We start from the raw sequence: 18697 nt of genomic DNA on the forward strand, positions 1-18697 counted from the left end.
GAATTTCTGAAGGGGGGGAAAGTAAAAATAAATTCTACATGGAGTAAAACAAAAAGGGGTTTAAAGTTGAAAATATGGAGAAAATATTTCACAAGGTGCAAATTTACCATGCCTAACGGTGAGTGACTGTAAGTGGAAAAAAATGACTAATGATGCTGTCATTTCACAGTCTTATCAGAGGAAATGGTAGCTGGCAGATTGTAATTGACCTCTTGTCTTCTTGTCCATGGCAATTACATTATGCAAAAACTAGGGAACAAATGTCGGGGTACCAAAATGGATTTCATTAAATCAGAAATAATAAAGCGGTGAGGCAGATGCACTGACACCAGGGGAGCGAACGGTATGATTCGGCAGGGCAGTTAAGTTATTCAGGCCTAATGATGTGAAATTGGCAAATATAATCTGAAACACAGTCAAATCATCTATCGCTTGACATTTATCAGAAAAGGAATTCTAATAATGACGGGCAGGTATATTAAATAGGACTGCGAACTTTGAAGAAAAAGTTCTAACGTCAAAGGCAAGAGCACGTGCTGTATGCTGTCTCTCACATGATTGGAGTTAGCATTTTGGTGCATCCTGTGCTTTGGGGACGGGCTCCAGGTTGCCATGGTCCTTTCCGTGGATAAGCTGCTTTCTTAGGAGAGATGGATGCAACGGCAGTGAGTAGATTTCAGGAGCTGGAGAGCAGAGGCTCTGGGAAGATCACCTCTTTAAATGGGATGCTGCTTGGTTGGCAGCACAGCTTGCACTGTATGCAGCTCTAAACCTAATCTCAGTTTATTTACGGGTGTCATTATGGTGTGGGGAATAAGACCAACAGTGTGCTGCACTGTAGATGTTGACCCATAAGGACTTCACATTCAAATGTATATCTATTGACAAAAAGTGCAAAATGAGGTGAGGGATAACCCAGCCCGCTGAGCTGAGACTGAACAGAGTAGGCAGTATTACTTATAGCCAGGGTGTGTCGCGCTTACAATGATGAGTTAATAATTATCTCTCATTACTGAACTGCAGTTTCCATGAAGTCTTTAATGTATAGCGAGCATTTTTAACAATGAAAAGACCTTCTCTCAGATGACAATTGATGCAAACGTAGTGCTGGCTGAAGATAATACACTGTAGAAGGATTCACCCAGGCCAGAGAGACTGCTTCCTTCAGTGTCTCCATTTCTAACCAGCAACAGTGGAAGATTGTTAGCCCTCAGGTCCACCATCTTTAGAGCTCTTAAACTTAGATTAAACAACTAGGACACCTAAACACTATTTTGTTGAAAGTCTTTGAGTTTATACTGTAGGCCAAAAGTCCAAGGCCTTCTGAACACCATAATATTCAAGCAAAAATTAATAAAATTAATTAATAAAATTGATAAATTAATAAAAAATTAAGGTATAAATATAGGTATATTAATATTAAAAAACTGATGAACTGGTAAGACAAGACTCCATATCTCACTGATATTCAAAATCTGTGTGGCCATTTTAGGGACAGAAAAGCCATCTACAGTTTGAACACCAAGAACCTATCCCCGGAGAAATGATTATAAAGACCTTCTCACTTGAGACTCTGTTTTTGATTAGAGTGTTCTCAACTCCATTCCTCAACCTTTGAGCATCGCTCCTAGCTGTTTGTTAATGATGAAGTTATTTGGAAGGAATTTCTGAAATATGGATTCCCTTTGTAATTTGTCACCGATATCAGTCTGCTCTATAAAATAGAAGGAGTAGTGATTCTCATTCATTGACTCTATCAGATTCTCTGTTACATGTTACAACAGGAGGCATGCAAGTCTGTGTCTTTACATCTAACCATGAACAACTTACAGTCACAGAGGAGCTAAACTACCAAATAGATGGTAAGCTGTTAACCTCAGCCAACTCTAACGCAATGACTTAAGTCATTGAGCTCCACTAGATTGATGATGCTGTACTGTTTGCTAACTCAGAACTGTTGATCCTTAGTGAAACTTATGAGTAAAACACTCAGAAGATTAATGTCCTCCATCAAGAAGCTCACAATGAGCAGTCTCCATCTCTGGCAATTCAGATTCATAGTGAGAGTTTGGAGAACATTCCTTCCAGCTCAAAATCTATTGCTTAAAGAAAGCTGACATTAACGAAAAAATGCATCAAGTCATATGTGCAAGCTCAGCTTTCGCTTGCCTGAGGAAAAGAATGTTTGAAGAACACAATCAGACCTAAAACCCAAATCATGGTTTATCAGCAGTTGGATTCCCAGCCCTACTGTACGGCACTGAGATATGGACATAACTCACCTTACCACACGATAAAAGTGCCATCACTACTGCCTATGGATCTCTGAAGCCAAGCAAGATTGGGCTTAGTCACCACTGGGATGAGTGACTTCTAAAGGTAAACTATTTTCCACTGTAATTGGTGTGGGTGGGCTAGTAGGAGGCACTCTTCTCTCTGGATCTGAATTTCCAAATTAATGCCCTAGTATGGTGACTCAGGACATTGTGCTTTAAGAGATATTAAAATGAGATTTTTGACTGCTTGGTCTTTAAAGATCCCATGGCACTTCTCAAGCTTACTAAATACTAGTGGTGTTATCCTCTGGGTGCTAGTGAAATACAATTCTAAGCCAGCAAATTCTTGCCTACCTAACATCCTGAACGTCCCTCTTACTTTAATTATAAGCACAACAGCTGCTCAGGGATAATATCTTTTGAAGCACTTCATCACCTCTCCAAATATCTGCTGTATAGTGAGGTTTTGGTTGGTCCAGTGGGTCTACAGCTCTGTATAAAGTGCTTTATACTGTAATCATTCTTGATAAGACAGGAGTAGGCATGTAAATGAAATCAATTATTATTGAAAACAGCTGGAGAGCATATGCACCATCATTACTGTCCTCTCTCAAATAAACACCAGGAGGATTGAGTTGATGATCTTCCAATATCTACTTGACTGGGTAGTCTTGTCTTCAGAACATCTGACTCCAGATATTCTCTCAGGGAAAGTGATTCAAGGATATCCTAAAGGCCAAAATGAAGACATGCACCATTTCATGGTAGACTATTGCCCAGGACTGTCTCAAACAGAGGAAAAGTCTACTGCAGGTATCACAGAGTTTCAGGTGAAGGAGAAGTTGGATAGGAAGAAAAAGAATGTCATGGACCAGGTCTAAAACCCAGGGCCATCCATTCCATTTGGAAGAATGGATCCCAGCGGTGACTGAAATCGTGGATGAGCCTCCCAGGTCAACCCTCCTTAACTGTGAGCAACTGCTGAATAGGAGCAATTCGCACCAATTCTCAGATGATACACTGCATTGCACATCTCATCAGTGTTATTTGAAGTGTACTGTATATCAAGAAACTGAAAGCATAATTTTCTGATATTTAAAATGGACTATATTTTACAATACTTTCCAAATAAGCTCAAGGGTAAGACTGTTGAATGAGTCACTATTCCAGCAGGAGAATTGAAATTATATTCAGTCTTTTGTCGAGGTTGCATTTCCCTTTTTTAACAACTTTTACAAGGCTGCATTTCTCATAAAACTGTGAGTGTAACTGGATTTAGACTGGAGCATACCATCATCTGTGTAATTTTGTGACCCCCTGTGTAAATCACCTGTGGACTTTCTTTGATGATCTCCCCAAGCTAATGAGCCACCCACCTTGTCTGCTGCATGAATGATAAACAAATAAAGAATAACATCAATGAGTAGCTGCTTGGATAATTATCACTGTGCAGCTCAACGCCATGCTGTTTCAAGCATAGTGTGCACACCCAGAAAGGAAAATGAAGGCCTAGGCTTTAATCATTATGCCCAATGATAATTATAATGTTTAGTGAAAGTAAATGGCCATGGACTTGTTATTTGATTAATGCTGATTGATTGGAAAGTCTGAAAGGTGTACAGTGCAGAGTAGCTCAGGTGCACACACACAGTACCTTGTTTTTTCCCTTGCGAAAAGATGCATTACCTTTATTGGCTGAGTGATTGGTTTGTCCTTGTATAGCTGATGACCTCTCGACAGGATAGCTTCCACATCTGCTTGTTTGGCTTGCACAGAGTCCTCAGTTTCCTGCAAGAACAGCAACCATCTATCAATAACAATTACTGAGTTAATATCTTTACATTGTGTTTCATAAAAGTCCAGATTTATTATACACTCACTCACACCTTCCCGTGGAAAGCAATGTGAGCAGAAATGAAGTACAGTACTAGTAATTCTTAATTAACACTTGATATGTTGTATTTACTATTATAAGCTTTGCACTTGGATTGATTGCTTGTATGATTCTGTCCCTTCCTCTTTCTGATTTCTTATATGGTTTCAAGTGCATATTTTCATTGCTGTTATAGTGCTGTGCCTTTAGCTGCTTCACTAACATTACAGTGGTATTTATAATATTTAATAGTGTTTTATACATTCATACACATATAGATGATGATTTTATACATAATTGTTATCATCACAAATAAGTTAGTAATAATGATATTGTAAAAAATAATAAAGAACTGAAGCAGCTTATTAAATGTAGTTACACATACAATATGAGCAAAAATAATAATACATATCAATAAATGAGCTCTACCACATACTATCATACAACATCTGCATGGAATGGTCCCATCTTTATTACATTTTACTATTTGTAGTGCTTGACTTTAATTATTTAACTTAATAAAAAAATACCATATTTGCTTCTTTATTTTATTGAATTAATTGTGAGATTTCAGAAACCTATAATTAGGTTTACCTTTGTTCTTGTTTTGTGTCTCATTTGGTGTAATACTGAGAAAAACAGATACATTTCAGTGGATACTAAAAGCAGACATTTCAGGACACACCAAACAAAAATCAAGAAAAAACGTGATTCTTAAAAATGAAAGAAGCAAGTCATCATTTACTACTAGAGCTCATTCACTTAAGTCTGTAAACAAACTGTATTAAATTGATATAAAGCATGATATTAAACATCAGGTAAATGATCATGATATAAACTACTCCATTTACCCCAAACTGTCATGGGGAGAAGGAAGGAGAGGGAGGTGAGGGAATTTAAGTCCAAGAAAATGCACAGCAGACATTCCCCTGAAAGAAAATTCCACACAGAGTGTGCTACTTGGTTTTTGTCAGAAGCCTAAAATTCTTTAAGATTCCACAAAGCACGATAATGATCTCCTCAGTGCTCTTAAATGTGCCACTCTCAGCTTCTGGCAAGTACAGCAGACCTTTTCCACTTGGCAGAGTCAAAATGTGATTAGAACACCTGCCTAACAGATTTTTTACAATGAGTAGAGGTAGATAAAGGAAACTGGAATGCTTAATATAAGGCCTCACACGTAAATAACCAAGTGTAGAATTTTATTTCTTAGCATACAATTGTATATTGCACCAAGTCCTGTCAATAAATCTCACAGATGTTGCCTGGAATATTGGCAAAAACTACTCTAGTCTCTCTGCGGCCCAGGTCATTGTCTTTTATGAGATGACAGACATTAAATATACATTTTATTTATAAAAAGCTTATCAGATATGATTTAGAACTCTCGGTTAGTACTGCAAAACTACTGCAAATTTTTAATTAAAAAATTAAAATACAGTATGAGGCAATAACTGGTCCACAAAGTCAGGACGTACTGAATTAGATTCTGGATTTAAATTTTCAGAACCATACAGTAGTTTTGATCATAGCAGTATAAACAACACCTTCTAAACTATCAGAAAAATCTTGGGAGATCCCTTTAAAAAGCTTACTTAGAAAAGAAATTAACAGGGCTCAATTCTTCAGTTTCATTTAAGCTTTTCTTTCCCTTACCACTCTCAAATGCTATAGAACAATCAACTTTCGGCTATTTGTATATAAAACTTCCTGCACATTTTAAACAACCTGATTACTTTGTGTTAAGTAATATCTGTTGCATTTATATGCATTTAAAGGGAGGAATACTTGGAAAACATGTATACCTTTTTCAGTTTGAACATTCACATTTTGATTAAAATTACTTCACGAGGAATGATGGCAGCCGAAAGCTTGGGAGAAATTAGAATCGTTTATTGATATGTGGAGATTTGGCGTAACCCGCTTGGCTGAGGGCAGACCTCCCGGCCGTTGGACGGGGAGGATAGGACCCCCATGCGACCAATGGGGTAGCTGCAAAGGTGGAGAGGGGGTGGAGGAGGGATGCAGAAAACAAACGAGGAAGAGGAGAGGGTGACATTTGATATATATGGAGACCGGTTGCTTACGTCAGGATTAGTGGGAATTGCGGCAGCTGTGTCGAATGAGCTTGGCTGCTTTCATTCCTCCCCAACTTTCATTAAAAACTCCATTAATAAATGAGTATCTGATAGTTTAGATAAAATTATTTGAAAACATTATATGTCATTTGTGATTCAGCATAGTGGGATACCACTGAAATGGGATGTCAGAAACTCCAAACACACCTGTCTCCAGACAGGTGAGTGAAATGTCATGAAAAAGTGTCAGAAGCAGCACTTAGGTCTAGAAAAGTTAGGATAGATAAAGCACTTGAATCAGCTGCCATAAAAAAGTACAGTAGTTAGTAATTTTAACGAGGGCAGTTTGTGTGCTGTGTAATTGTCTGAAACCAGCCTGAGAGGGGTTATTTGCAATGAGGTGAATGTTTTTATTTTCATTTTACTTACTGCATGTTTGCTAAGGTTGACAATTTAAATGAAATGAACAGTGATGAACAGTGGCTGGAAGAACAGTGAGACAAAGATCACCCAACACGTAGATTGTCCTGAACCTTTTTGACCTCAGTTTTATGCAGTATACGCTGTACATACTGTAACTACTGTAAGTGTTGCTACTGTAATATATACAGTATAACATATAACTGCCCAGTGGTGTGGCTGTTAAACTCTTTTGTCAGAGAATTCCTGGGTCCAAATTCAGATTAGGGTGCCTTCTATGTTTGTGTGGGTTTCCTTCAGATGCTCAAACACACACTGCTGGGGTCAACATGCATCTCTAAACTGTCCTGGTGTGTTTCCACATGTACTGTATGCAAGTGTTCTGTCTGATGGTCTGGCTGGATCTGTGAACTTCCTAGTTGACTGCTGATTACAATAGGTTAATCTTAACTGAGGAATCCAGTTTGAACTGCACAAGTACTTGGTGTCCTTGATGACATTACCCAATGAGTATTTTTTTTTTCAACTGTAGCAGCTAATCAAAAAGCATAATGTGATTGTGTTTAACGCTTATTGGCCTTTTGTGGTTGTGAGGGGGGAAAAACATATTGATGCAGAAAGAAAAAGTTTACTTTGCCATGTCAGACATCCCCAGTGTCAACTAACACAAATCATAGAAACAAATGCAAAAAAGAGAAGCAGTACTGTAAAACCATACATTTTTTTACATGACTGTGTACAACATTACATATAGAGGTATTAAATTAAGTAAGGATAAAATTCTAAAGTGTATTTTCTTCTTTTTTCATTGTCTCAAAGGTAAAACTCATCTTTAACTCACTGCTCTCTCACTTGAAAATCTTTAAGAACAAGTAGAAGTTATTTTATCTTGCTTAACTCTTCTTTGCTTACAGGTAATCAGAAATTCAATCAATGGTTTCTCAGTTCAGCAGAACATCTAATTTCCAACGATGATCAAATGAATAATGAAGAAAGTCTGCAACAGGGACCTGAACTTGCTCAGAAAAGAAGAAAACTTTAAAATTCCAACCTTGGAAGTCAACCTTCTTTAGCATTCTCTAGCAACTTTCTCATGGTAAAAGACAGACTTTTCTGTCAGTCATAAAGAACATTGATTAAATTAATATTTGAACAAAACATTCACTTCAATCAAAATAGCAAAATAGCAGAACAACAAATATTACAAAAGATTTTTGGAAGACAGATTGAGACTGGAACATGCCAAAATCATGTCTTTTAAAGATGACATCATGGCATCCTGCTCTCAGGTAATCATGGCAGTTTAGTCATTTGAACAAGGTTTCAAGCTATTCCTTGTCTTTCAGTTGATCTCTTACTGTATATTACCACTGTTGTGTTGTTTATCTATTACTTCTCCTGTAATTGATAATTGTGGTCTTCTTCTGGCTTCCCTCACATAATACTGCTCTTCGTGAAGGATAATTAAGAATACACACTCCATCTCCTTTCTTGGAATTACCCTCCAGGTTTCCATTCCAACTGAAATTTGTTGGTTCACTAAGCTCTTAATTTGAACTACTGTGTTTGCTTGTATTTTTAAAAAGGTTTCAGATCTTACATAGTCTAACAAAGTTTGAAATTAGCATGAAACCTGTGCCAAATGCTCGGTATCAGCTCTCCTTTCACTTAGGTTTGCTGTTTCAATGACTTGGTTGGATTTACCTAATTGGTCACATGAAGCTCTAAGAGCTACTACGAGAACGCCTGACAGTATACGGCCTGCCTTTGGGACCACTGTGTTTTCTAGTTTTTGTTCCAGCCACACTCCTAATCACAGGCTAATTGATTTCATATTCCATCCATCCATTCCATCCCTTTTTTAAGTGCTTCAGCCAATTCAGGGTCACAGGGGAACTGAAGCCTGTCCTGGCCAGCAATGGGCGCAAGGCAGGATACACCCTGTATGGGACGCCAGTCCATTGCAGGGCACACACACAGACACAAACAGACTCACCAGGGCCAATTTTCCCAGAAGCCAATTAACCTACCAGCATATTTTTGGACTGTGGGAAGAAAACGGAGCAACCAGAGAAAATCCATGTGAACACAGGGAGAACATCTGTCACGATTGTAATCCCTCCCTCTTAAGGGCGCTCCAGCTGTTTCACATTTTAATTGATTTTGTGCACCTGCCTCCTATTCAGCCCACCTTAAAAGCCAGATGCTCACTCTGTTCCGGGCTCTGCACTGGAACACAGATGCCCGGAGGCCCGCCTACCACCGATTCGCCCTACGTCCGCGGCTTGAGGGCACAGGCCTCCTATCGGCGTCCTGTACCAGCCGAGTCCGGGACATGAAGCGCTTGGTCCCGTTACCCGTTTTTATTCCCCGTCCTTGCACTGGATCCCGCTCCGGCTTTTAACTTCTGTCGTGTTGTCTCTTCTCGATATCCTGGTTTTTGGACTTTTGGACTTCTCCCCAGTTTTCCCCCTAGATTCCCTCGGATTTGTTCACCTGGACCACGCCCCCCCGAGCACCAGTGCACACTTGTCATGCCCTCCACGTCTCCTCCCCATGTCTGTTCACTCCCTTCCAGATTGTGCTCTCTGCATAGGGTCCTGAAGAACGCTTCGTAACAACATCCAAACACCACACAGATGGCACCCCAGTAATTGAACCAGGGCCCCAGCTCTGTGAAGTAGCAATGCTAACCATTGCGACACCATGTCAGCCTACAGCTTTCCATTTGGGGAAAATTTTTTAATTTGCCTTCAGCTACTATAATGTTGAAGGGGATTTCTAATTGGTATCAACCCTGTGAAAGTTCCAGAGTTTCGGATCTCCTGCCTGTCATATGAGCCACCTGAAATGTAGCCAAATGGACATCTTTAAAAGGAAAAAAATGTCATTGTAGAAGTATCTCACACACTGTCATTTCCACTAGTGTCTATTCACCCTACTTTGATAATCTATTAATAGCTCTCCAGATTGTCATAGGGTAAGTCAATTGAGGAAATTTCATTGTAAAATCCTATCAGCTGAAGCTGTTGGAAATAGTATCTATGAAGGAAGGTATTTCTGCTTCACGTAGGACTGAGTGCATGAACAAGCAAACTAGAGGTCTAAAGAAAAAAGTTTGTCAAGTAGAGCTTTCAATTAGTACTACTGATATAAAACTCGGTTTGAATAAAATCCAGCAGACCCCGTGAGCTGGAAACCATTGGACTAAAGTATTTTTCACTTTCATAATTGATAGGCTGTATTGATTATCTACAAGGATCTATAAGGATGGAATTTTAGGTTTTTGTAATGTCATATTAATAATAATAACCTCATATTGTGAACTTGAAATATACAGTTCTTCAGATATACTTACATCACCTTGGAGCTTTGGATTTTTCAACATGTAAAATATTTGGTAGCATATTGAATACTGTGTATTTTAACATGCTTTAAATACCACAGTATAATGCATGGGGCATTTCTTCCAGCCCATTTGTCTGAGTTTTCATTTGTAGCTACGTTTCAGAATGTTGGAGCATTTTTTGTTGTTTGGAGTTCATGCGTTACAATGTGTAAAAAGAGATAATACTAATTTCTGATTGAGCCTGTCTTGATTTCAGGCTGTTAGGCCACAAAATGAGTTATTTGGGAACAGGTGTGCAGACAGTCTATAAGCTCGGTATCTGCGATTACCTTTGTGTCAAAAGCCCCTGGTAATCCCACTTTTCGGTAGAGTTCTAGTTGGTCTTTTGTAGTTGAGGCCCAGAAAGCCAGCTGGTTGAGATGTTGCTGGAATTGTACCAACTCCTTCAGCAGGGCTTCTGTCGTCTTCTGCTTCTCAGGCAGCTCTCTGGACACCTGGTGATACAAGAGCACGACAACTGAAAGAGGTACAGAAACAGACCAGACAAACTGGGACTTCTGCCTCCTGAGCTTCATGCCATTTTTGTATTTCAAAAAGTGTTACTTTCCTGTGAGAGAGAAGCTTCACAAATCATTACAGTTCTTACCCGTTTTTCCAAATTTATAGAGATAACATGAGAGATCGCTTCATCATTAAAAAACATGAACCATGGTAAGTAAGAATCTTATGGGGTACAATAGATACTTGTAGGCAAAATAGCACATCATAGAAAATTAACAAATATCAATTAGCAATCATATGAAAAAGGAGGAAATGTAAATTTAACAATGAACTTTTGAGTTACTTATAAAAATACACAAAGTCTGGGCACATATCCTCCGGAAGAAAATGCAATAGTTTAGAGAATTACAGACAGCCCTAGCACTTATTATGGTTACACAGAGCAAACCAAAATCCAATCACTCAGCTAGTGTTTTAGGTAGAGGTAGACAGATCATTGAAGGCTTTATAATTCGGGGGGATTTTAAAATAAATTGCAAACCTTACGAGAAATCAATGCATGAATACTAGTGATTCAGCAGTAATATGATTGTAGCCTAGCAGTTTTCTTTTGAATATAGTGCAGCCGGTTGATAGTACATTTAGAAAATCCAGCAACCAACGTACTGTATTACACTAGTCTATCTGAGAGAAAACAGAGGGATTAATTAGCTTCTGTATTTGAGTAGAACAGGTCATAAATGAGCACTACAACACAAGTGAAAAAAGCAAACCATTTCTGACATTTCAGACTTGAAACTGAGGTTAAGGAGAACATCAAACATTTTTACCTGGGTGGCTGAACTACTTGTTCAATGACCATGCAGTGTGTGTGAAATATTACCTAGATCTTGTCACTATTAAGGAGTGAAAATTTTAATGCATTCAAATTTTAATATCTAATGTACAACCAGTAAAAATAGAAAAACTTAAATAAATATCAAAGTAGTGTGCAAATAATCTCAGTGTTAACACACAGATTTGTGAAGTTAATATCCATCACAACATATAATAATATGACCAACATAAAGAGAATCTGACCACGTAGCAGCATTCAGATGAATAAATGGATAAAGACAGTGCAGAATTGAACCCTGTGGGACTCTAGACATAATGACAGCAGACCGTCTAGTCTAAACATTACAATATACTCTTGAAGGCTGTCCAAACAAAGTGAGAATTAAAATTGATCAAAAAGAGAAAGGATTTCAGAGTGCAGTCTATTTCAAATGAGCAATGGCATCACATTTAACTGATAATGAACCCATACTAGACTGCAGAGATTCCTCAAAATTTGTTGTGACACAAAAGACAACAGGCAATGGAACACTTCTTCCATGTCAGTCAATATAGATTAAGCTACCCTGTCTAAATGTGTAAAAGAATTCAGCAAACATTTCCTCTGGGACAATGGGAGAATCTGTCTTCAAATATTTTCTACTTTGTTCTGAAAGAATAATTGCCATCATTCCATTACAGTCTCAAGATGGAGCAAGACATATTTGGCTCTAACATATAGTTAGATCTTTTGAATAAGGTTAATTTTCAGTTAGAGGATTTTTTTAAAATGTGTTAGTACATTCCTGTAGACCAATTTCCTGCCCAAAAGTCTTATCAGAAAGCCTTCTGATAATGTAAGAAAATAAAAATTAAATGAGTCTTTCAATGAAAATGAAATATTTTTTCATTAGAATTACCTCATTTTAACTTTTTAATGTTCACAGTAGTGGTGGCATGGAGGCACAGCGGTTAGTATTGCTGCCTGGCAGCGCTGGGGCCCTGGGTTTAATTCCTGGAGGACTATATGTGTGGAGTTTGTATGTTCTCCTCTTGTTCATATGGGATTTGTCTAGGTGCTCTGGCTTCCTCCCACAGTCCAAAGACACGCTGGCAGGTTAATTGGCTTCTGGGACGATTGGCCCTGGTGTGAGTGTGTGCGTGTTTGTGTCTGTGTGTCTGCCCTGTGATGGACTAGCATCACGTCCAGGGTGTACCCCGCCTCGAGCCTGTAGCTTGCTGAGGTCCCCCCTGACCCAACATTAGACAAAAAGCGATTAGAAGATGGATGGACAGGTGTTTGCAGTTTAATATACTGAATTCTTCCACAATAACAACACTTCGCCCCCCTTACTGTATATGTCTTCATCTACATAAGAGAGAGATAATGTCATGGTGGAGGTTAGAACTGAGCAATCAGTGGAGCTGATTGGAGAAAATGATCAAAATACGTCTGTTCACCCAAAAGTGCACTGCAGGTCTGTCCCCCAGCGCTGCTGTGCTAACAGAGGAGAGATGCAGCTCACACACGCCTAGGAAGAAACCCTGCTTGTTTATCAGCAGCTGGCCAGCTGTGCTGCTGTTCTGGCGAAGCCTGGTGGCAGTCTTCTAAAGACACGAGCCAGATTCACATCAGCACCTTCTAGACTGGAGGGCCCTTTCTGTCTTTCAAACTGGTGCTTTTGCCGGTTCAGTCCATCAAGAGTCACTTTTTAGAGTAAAAATAGATATAGCTGTATTTTTTTAGAATAAAGATGTTGAAGTAGTGGTAATTTGTGGCCAATTTCAATATCATCTATATTAATGCTTTTTTATTCTAATTGACAAAGTTACTGTAAACCATTAGCTAAGGTAACATAATGTAATTTTGAAAGGTGTGGGAAGTCTTGGTCTCCAGTACTTTGTTTACAGGTCTCTAGATCTCTGCCGCTGCTTGGGCTAGCTATCACCTGAAATATCCCCTGAAATAAATCTTCTGCCTGTGGGTGCTCTTAATGTAATTACTCAACATACTGAATTGAAATATTAATGACATGTCATTACTGTAAGTCTGTAATGAAACAACAGGTGAACTGAAAGGCCAGGTGTAGATAAAAAAACCTCCTTGTAACTGTATTCTCAAGTAATCGTGTTAGAAACAGGAATCCCTCACATTTTCAATGAAAGAGATTGCAATTCCCCCTTCAAACACTTGTGGGATCTTTTTAGTTCCTCAAAGCAATTGATGTTTTTCTGTTCTTTACAAAGTGCTGTGTTTCCTGTTGCGAGCACAGAGCTGTGCTTCCTAAAAGGAGACTGTTAGTGGCAAGTGTTCATGAAAGAAAATGCATGCAGTTCACAAGGGCTCCTCGGAGAACTGTGCATGTGGGGTTCTCATGTAAATCTCTGCAATTTAATTTTCACTGCACTGGGAAACGTCCTTGAGTCTTAAGGAGAGAAGCATCTTCGAAAGGAGTTTCTGAACTCATATAAAACAACGACTAATGAGGCACTGGCTAGTGTAGCCCACTCATTTCATCAATAGGTTCTTTACCACTTTGCCAAGTTCTTAATAAAGTCATCCTGTATTAACTCTATTCTCCCTTCCAAGGCTAACAGTGATATGTCAGTGGTTTGCCCAATAACATCAGGCCATCAGCCCTCCCTGCACTTGTACAAAAGCTAAACATTTACGTACAGTATGAAAAGAAGATTACAGTAGATATTTTTAATAATACTTGAGCAGATATTTAATGTAAATCAATAAACAATAAACAAACAGACAAGCCAGCACCTTCCTACAATCACAAAGTCTGACCTGAACTAACTGCTGTCCCTCAGTGAGGATGTGGATCCCACCTACACCTGTGAATTTGCACCATGGACATTTACACTGTTTGGCTACAAAGGGACATCGTTTGGAACATGCAGTAGCACTATCTCTACAATTTTCCTTTTGAATTTATATAGAGTCCGTATGGCAGAATTAAATGATTGTGAACTTCTATTTCTAAGACATTTTTTCATCCACTGACGTTTAATTCATGTCAGAAAATACAAAATGCAATTCATTCGGACTCCAGTTTATATTGACTCTAAACATATACTGTATGACATACCACATGTTGAAATGTAAGTTATAAATACATGTGGAAAGATGAATATAAATATATATCAAAGTATCACCTAAATATTGGGGGACAGAAAATGCAAGCATGACATCTCTGTATTACTAACACTATATATTACTACTGTCCTTGTGAGTTGTCAATCCACAAATCTAGTAATGCTTACCATGTGACTATACATCCATTTATCCACTTTTTAAACCACTTCATGCAGTATAGAGTCACAAGGGGAACCAGAGCCTAACCCAATAAGCAATGGGCGCAAGGCAGGATACACCTTGGGCAGGAAGCCAGTCCATCGCAGGGCAGGCGCACATACACTCACACCAGAGACATTTTTTACAGAAGCCATTTAATTGTTTGGGCTGTGGAGAGGAAGCAGAGCACCAGAAGGAAACCCATGCTAACATAGGGAGAAAATGTAATCTCCACGCAGATAGCCCAGGTATTGAACCCAGGGCCACAGTGCTACAAGATTGCTGTGCCACTGTGCCTCCCACTATACATATTTGTAGGTTCATATTTACACGACAATTCTGATTTATTCATTGATGGAGAATTTACCATGTATTTGCAAATACAGTACATTGGACAGCATTTCGAAATGCGGATGACAAGTTCTGAAGATTTGCAAGCAGAAAGGCTTGGTTTCATTTCTACTCTGCTTTGTAGAGATTCATTTGATTCATTTTAATCCTCATAAGGACTGCGATACCGAAACTGATTCCTTCTTGTAAGGATAGGGAACAACACGAGGAGAGACGTTAGCGTCAGCCTGATCTCGGCTTACTTCCGGAATATATTTAAGTTAGAAAGGCTTAAGGAAATGTAATTGAGGAATTACATCAAAATTATTCTTTTGTTACCTGGGAGGCCTGACCATGACAGTTTAGAGTAAAGGGCTTTGTAAAATATGCCCCTAAAGCATCCGACACCACCTAATTGATAATGCCTTTGATTGTATTAATCTGATTCACAATTACAAGGAGACCGATTCATTTACGTTTTTCCGCTTAGTCTTCCCACAAACCCTAATAAACATCAAACAGGCACGTTTACCTGTTTAATTAAGAGCATGGTAACTAATCGCAGATGCATCAGTCACACTTGCTGAGTGTACTTCAGGGAACTGAATGGGTGTTTAGATTGACATTTCTCTGTTTATATAGCAAGGGAATAGGGCTTTTAATTCAGAAGCTCTGTGTACTCTGACTGCAAAACCCAGCCTTGTAAACACAGCATTGATATTTGAGTAGAAGGTTTCAGAACACACAACTGGGATTGTTGAGATTTAATTCCAAACAGAAGAGGAACAGCTTGCCAGGTAAACATTGTAATCTGAAAGCACTGGGTGATACCTTGGCACTGATACCTGGCCATTCTGGATATATTCCGAGAGCCATAAGGATAAATACATGATTTCCTTCTGATCTCACAGAGGTGCCAAGTAAAACAAAACTAAACCCAAGTAATCACAAGCACAGAAATTAATTTTGACATTCAGAAATGCAAAAGCCAAACTGACAAAATCTGTTCACTGTAGAACTCATGTTTGCTCATATGTCACTATTATGATAATCTTAAAATACATCACAAATACAACAGTCATGGGCTAAATGGCACCTTTTTTCCAGTAAGGCCATTAATCAAGACTTCAGATGCTCAAGAACAAAGTTTACTTAGAAAATAGGATATTTTATATTAGGATATAGGATATTACCTTCTCTCCTTCAAGTGAAAGCTTCCAAACAAATGAGAATGCTGAATTTTGTTTTCAGCATGACCCCTAATGTGATAATTATTCAATTTACTGTGCAACATCAATTGGAATATATACAGTATTATATACTTTACCCTCTTTCTTCCTATGCTGTCCCTGATGAAGACATTGCCTCTGTGGTACGCTCCAATTCCCTTTTCTTAATGGTTGACTTCACTTTGTACAAAGGAGTGTTCAGTGTCTCCTATGCCTCTCTACAACTTTAAGACTGAGTTGTTTTGAAAACTCGTACACTGTGTGTCGATCATTACTTAAACACTTATGCAAGCACCATATTTTAGTTTTTCATTTTTCTATGCAGTCACAAAACTGTCCTGTTTGAGAATTCAAGCTTTGAAATAAAAATCTTTACTTAAATATGTATAATTAATTTGTACAGTAATTAAACAAAATGAGATATCATTGTAATAGGATGATTAGTTTTGCAAGGAACTGTACTGTATATACAAAACTGAGTACACTTCACAAAGATCTGTTTCAGGAAGAGCCAGATATGTGTCCCCATATGCTTCTGGCCATTATTTGTGGTTAGACTACACAATTTCCCTTTTTACTATCTTTTGAACTGGAATTGTCTAATTAGTTTCTGTCTTCACTGAACAAACCTGAGACTCAGCAGGACTTCTGAACTCAGACAGGCAGGGCTAAACTTAGTCTGTCTATCTGTCTATCTTTTTAAAGTGCATACAATGCATTTTTTTTATCTAGGTGCCTCTATCTCAATTAAGGGATAAAAAGCCAAACATCTGTGTATATTCGAGTAGATGGCTGCGTCAGACAAGAGTCTGCAGTAAGAGCCTGCAGCCACATCACTCTGCAGCTCACCACTGGCAGCCCACTGAAGCTCAGCAGGTGTGAGCCTGGTCAGTACCTGGATGGGAGACTCCTGGGAAAAACTAAGGTTGCTGCTGGAAGAGGTGTTAGTGGGGCCAGCAGGGGGCGCTCACCCTGCGGTCTGTGTGGGTCTTAATGCCCCAATATAGTGACGGGGACACTATACTGTAAACAGGTGCCGTCCTTCGGATGAGACGTAAAACCAAGGTCCTGACTCTCTGTGATTATTAAAAATCCCAGGGTGTTTCTCGAAAAGAGTAGGGGTGTTACCCCAGTCTCCTGGCCAAATTTCCCATTGGCCCTTACCAATCATGGCCTCCTAATAATCCCCATCTCTGAATTGGCTTCATCACTCTGCTCTCCTCCCCACTGAGAGCTGGTGTGTGCTGAGCAGACTGGCGCATCATCCAGGTGGGGCTGCACACTGGTGGTGGTGGAGGGGAGTCCCTATTACCTGTAAAGCGCTTTGAGTGGAGTGTCCAGAAAAGCGCTACATAAATGTAAGCAATATTTTTATTATTAATTAATTAAAAGTTAGAGTTTTTTTTTTCAATAAAACAACAAAGCACCAATGGCAAAACACTTTTTTTTCTTGGATGTTTAATAAATAGTGTATAAAGCGATCACAAAAATCTATTAAATACTGTTAAAATAGTTTTTGAGCAGTATCTTTTAGATTGAAATCCTACCTGCAGTTAAGAAAATGTTTTCAGACAGACAATATTGAAAGTGGGGCATACAAATAGTGTCTGCCTTATGTGTGCTCTCAGAAGGAAGGTTTTAAAGATGGAACATTTTTCGTAATGTCTCTATCAGCCTTCTGTAATAACCTTCATCATCTGTACAGCCGGAGACTGTGAGAATAAGGTGGATAAATGAGGCGAACACCAACTCAGGCACCAAGCTTACACTCCGATAATCTAGCTCATCTCTCTTGGTTGACATCGGACCAGGAATAACATTAAACAGTAATAAACTCCTTGCTGCAAACCTCCAAGTCCACGGTTCACTGGCCCCAGGGCTCATCTATCAATCCATTTACAACGCAATAAAAGGAAAGAGGCCCATTACATTGCTGTGATGTGCCCTGGCATGTGGTGTATGACAAGCGGTGAATTCATCAGTGGACACCAATGGACAGAGCCTAGTGCCCTTTTGTCTTCCTTCCACAAAACCAAACGGGATCACCAGCTGGCCAGCTAATGACTTCTTCACACTTTCTCCAGGTGGCAGCAAGACATTTTTTTTGGTCTGTCCTCTCCTCGTTCTTCAATTACAGCTGATTGAAAACGCAGCAGCCCGCCTGCCGACCAAGACCAGAAGCAGAGCACATATCACGTCCGTTTTAAAGTTTCTTCAATGGTTGCCAGTTAGTTTTAGAATTGATTTGAAGATTCTTGATTTGCACCTGAATCTACTCTACGTCTGAAATGCTCCCGGAGTACAGTATGTTCCCGTCAGATCCCTCACGTCCTCTGACACTGGCATTTGAGTTGTGTCAGTGCTTTACCAAGCATTAGACCCAAGACCTGTGGAGAGGCAGCTTATAGTGTATACAGCTCTGGTCTTTGGACTAGGCTGCCAGAGGATCCCAGGGCAGCACAGTCAGCTGACACTTTTAAAACGTAATTTTAAAACTCATCTTGTCAGCCAGGCGTCTATC

General features: G+C 39.2%; 1 protein-coding gene across 9 annotated transcripts in view; it reads right to left on the bottom strand.

The window, feature by feature from the left end:
* The window catches only part of dmd (dystrophin), a 721300-nt gene that overhangs the window by 228010 nt on the left and 474593 nt on the right, over positions 1-18697 (bottom strand). For all 9 annotated transcript variants that reach the window (XM_088914984.1, XM_088914986.1, XM_088914981.1 and 6 more), the window contains 2 exons: positions 10326-10490; positions 3963-4064 (listed from right to left, as the gene is read on the bottom strand). In XM_088914984.1, coding sequence (XP_088771110.1) covers positions 3963-4064; positions 10326-10490 — 267 coding nt within the window. The remainder of the gene's footprint in view (positions 1-3962; positions 4065-10325; positions 10491-18697) is intronic.

The sequence above is a fragment of the Atractosteus spatula genome, chromosome 4 (genome assembly GCF_055471065.1).
Source record: "Atractosteus spatula isolate fAtrSpa1 chromosome 4, fAtrSpa1.hap1, whole genome shotgun sequence".
Lineage (NCBI taxonomy): Eukaryota > Metazoa > Chordata > Actinopteri > Semionotiformes > Lepisosteidae > Atractosteus > Atractosteus spatula.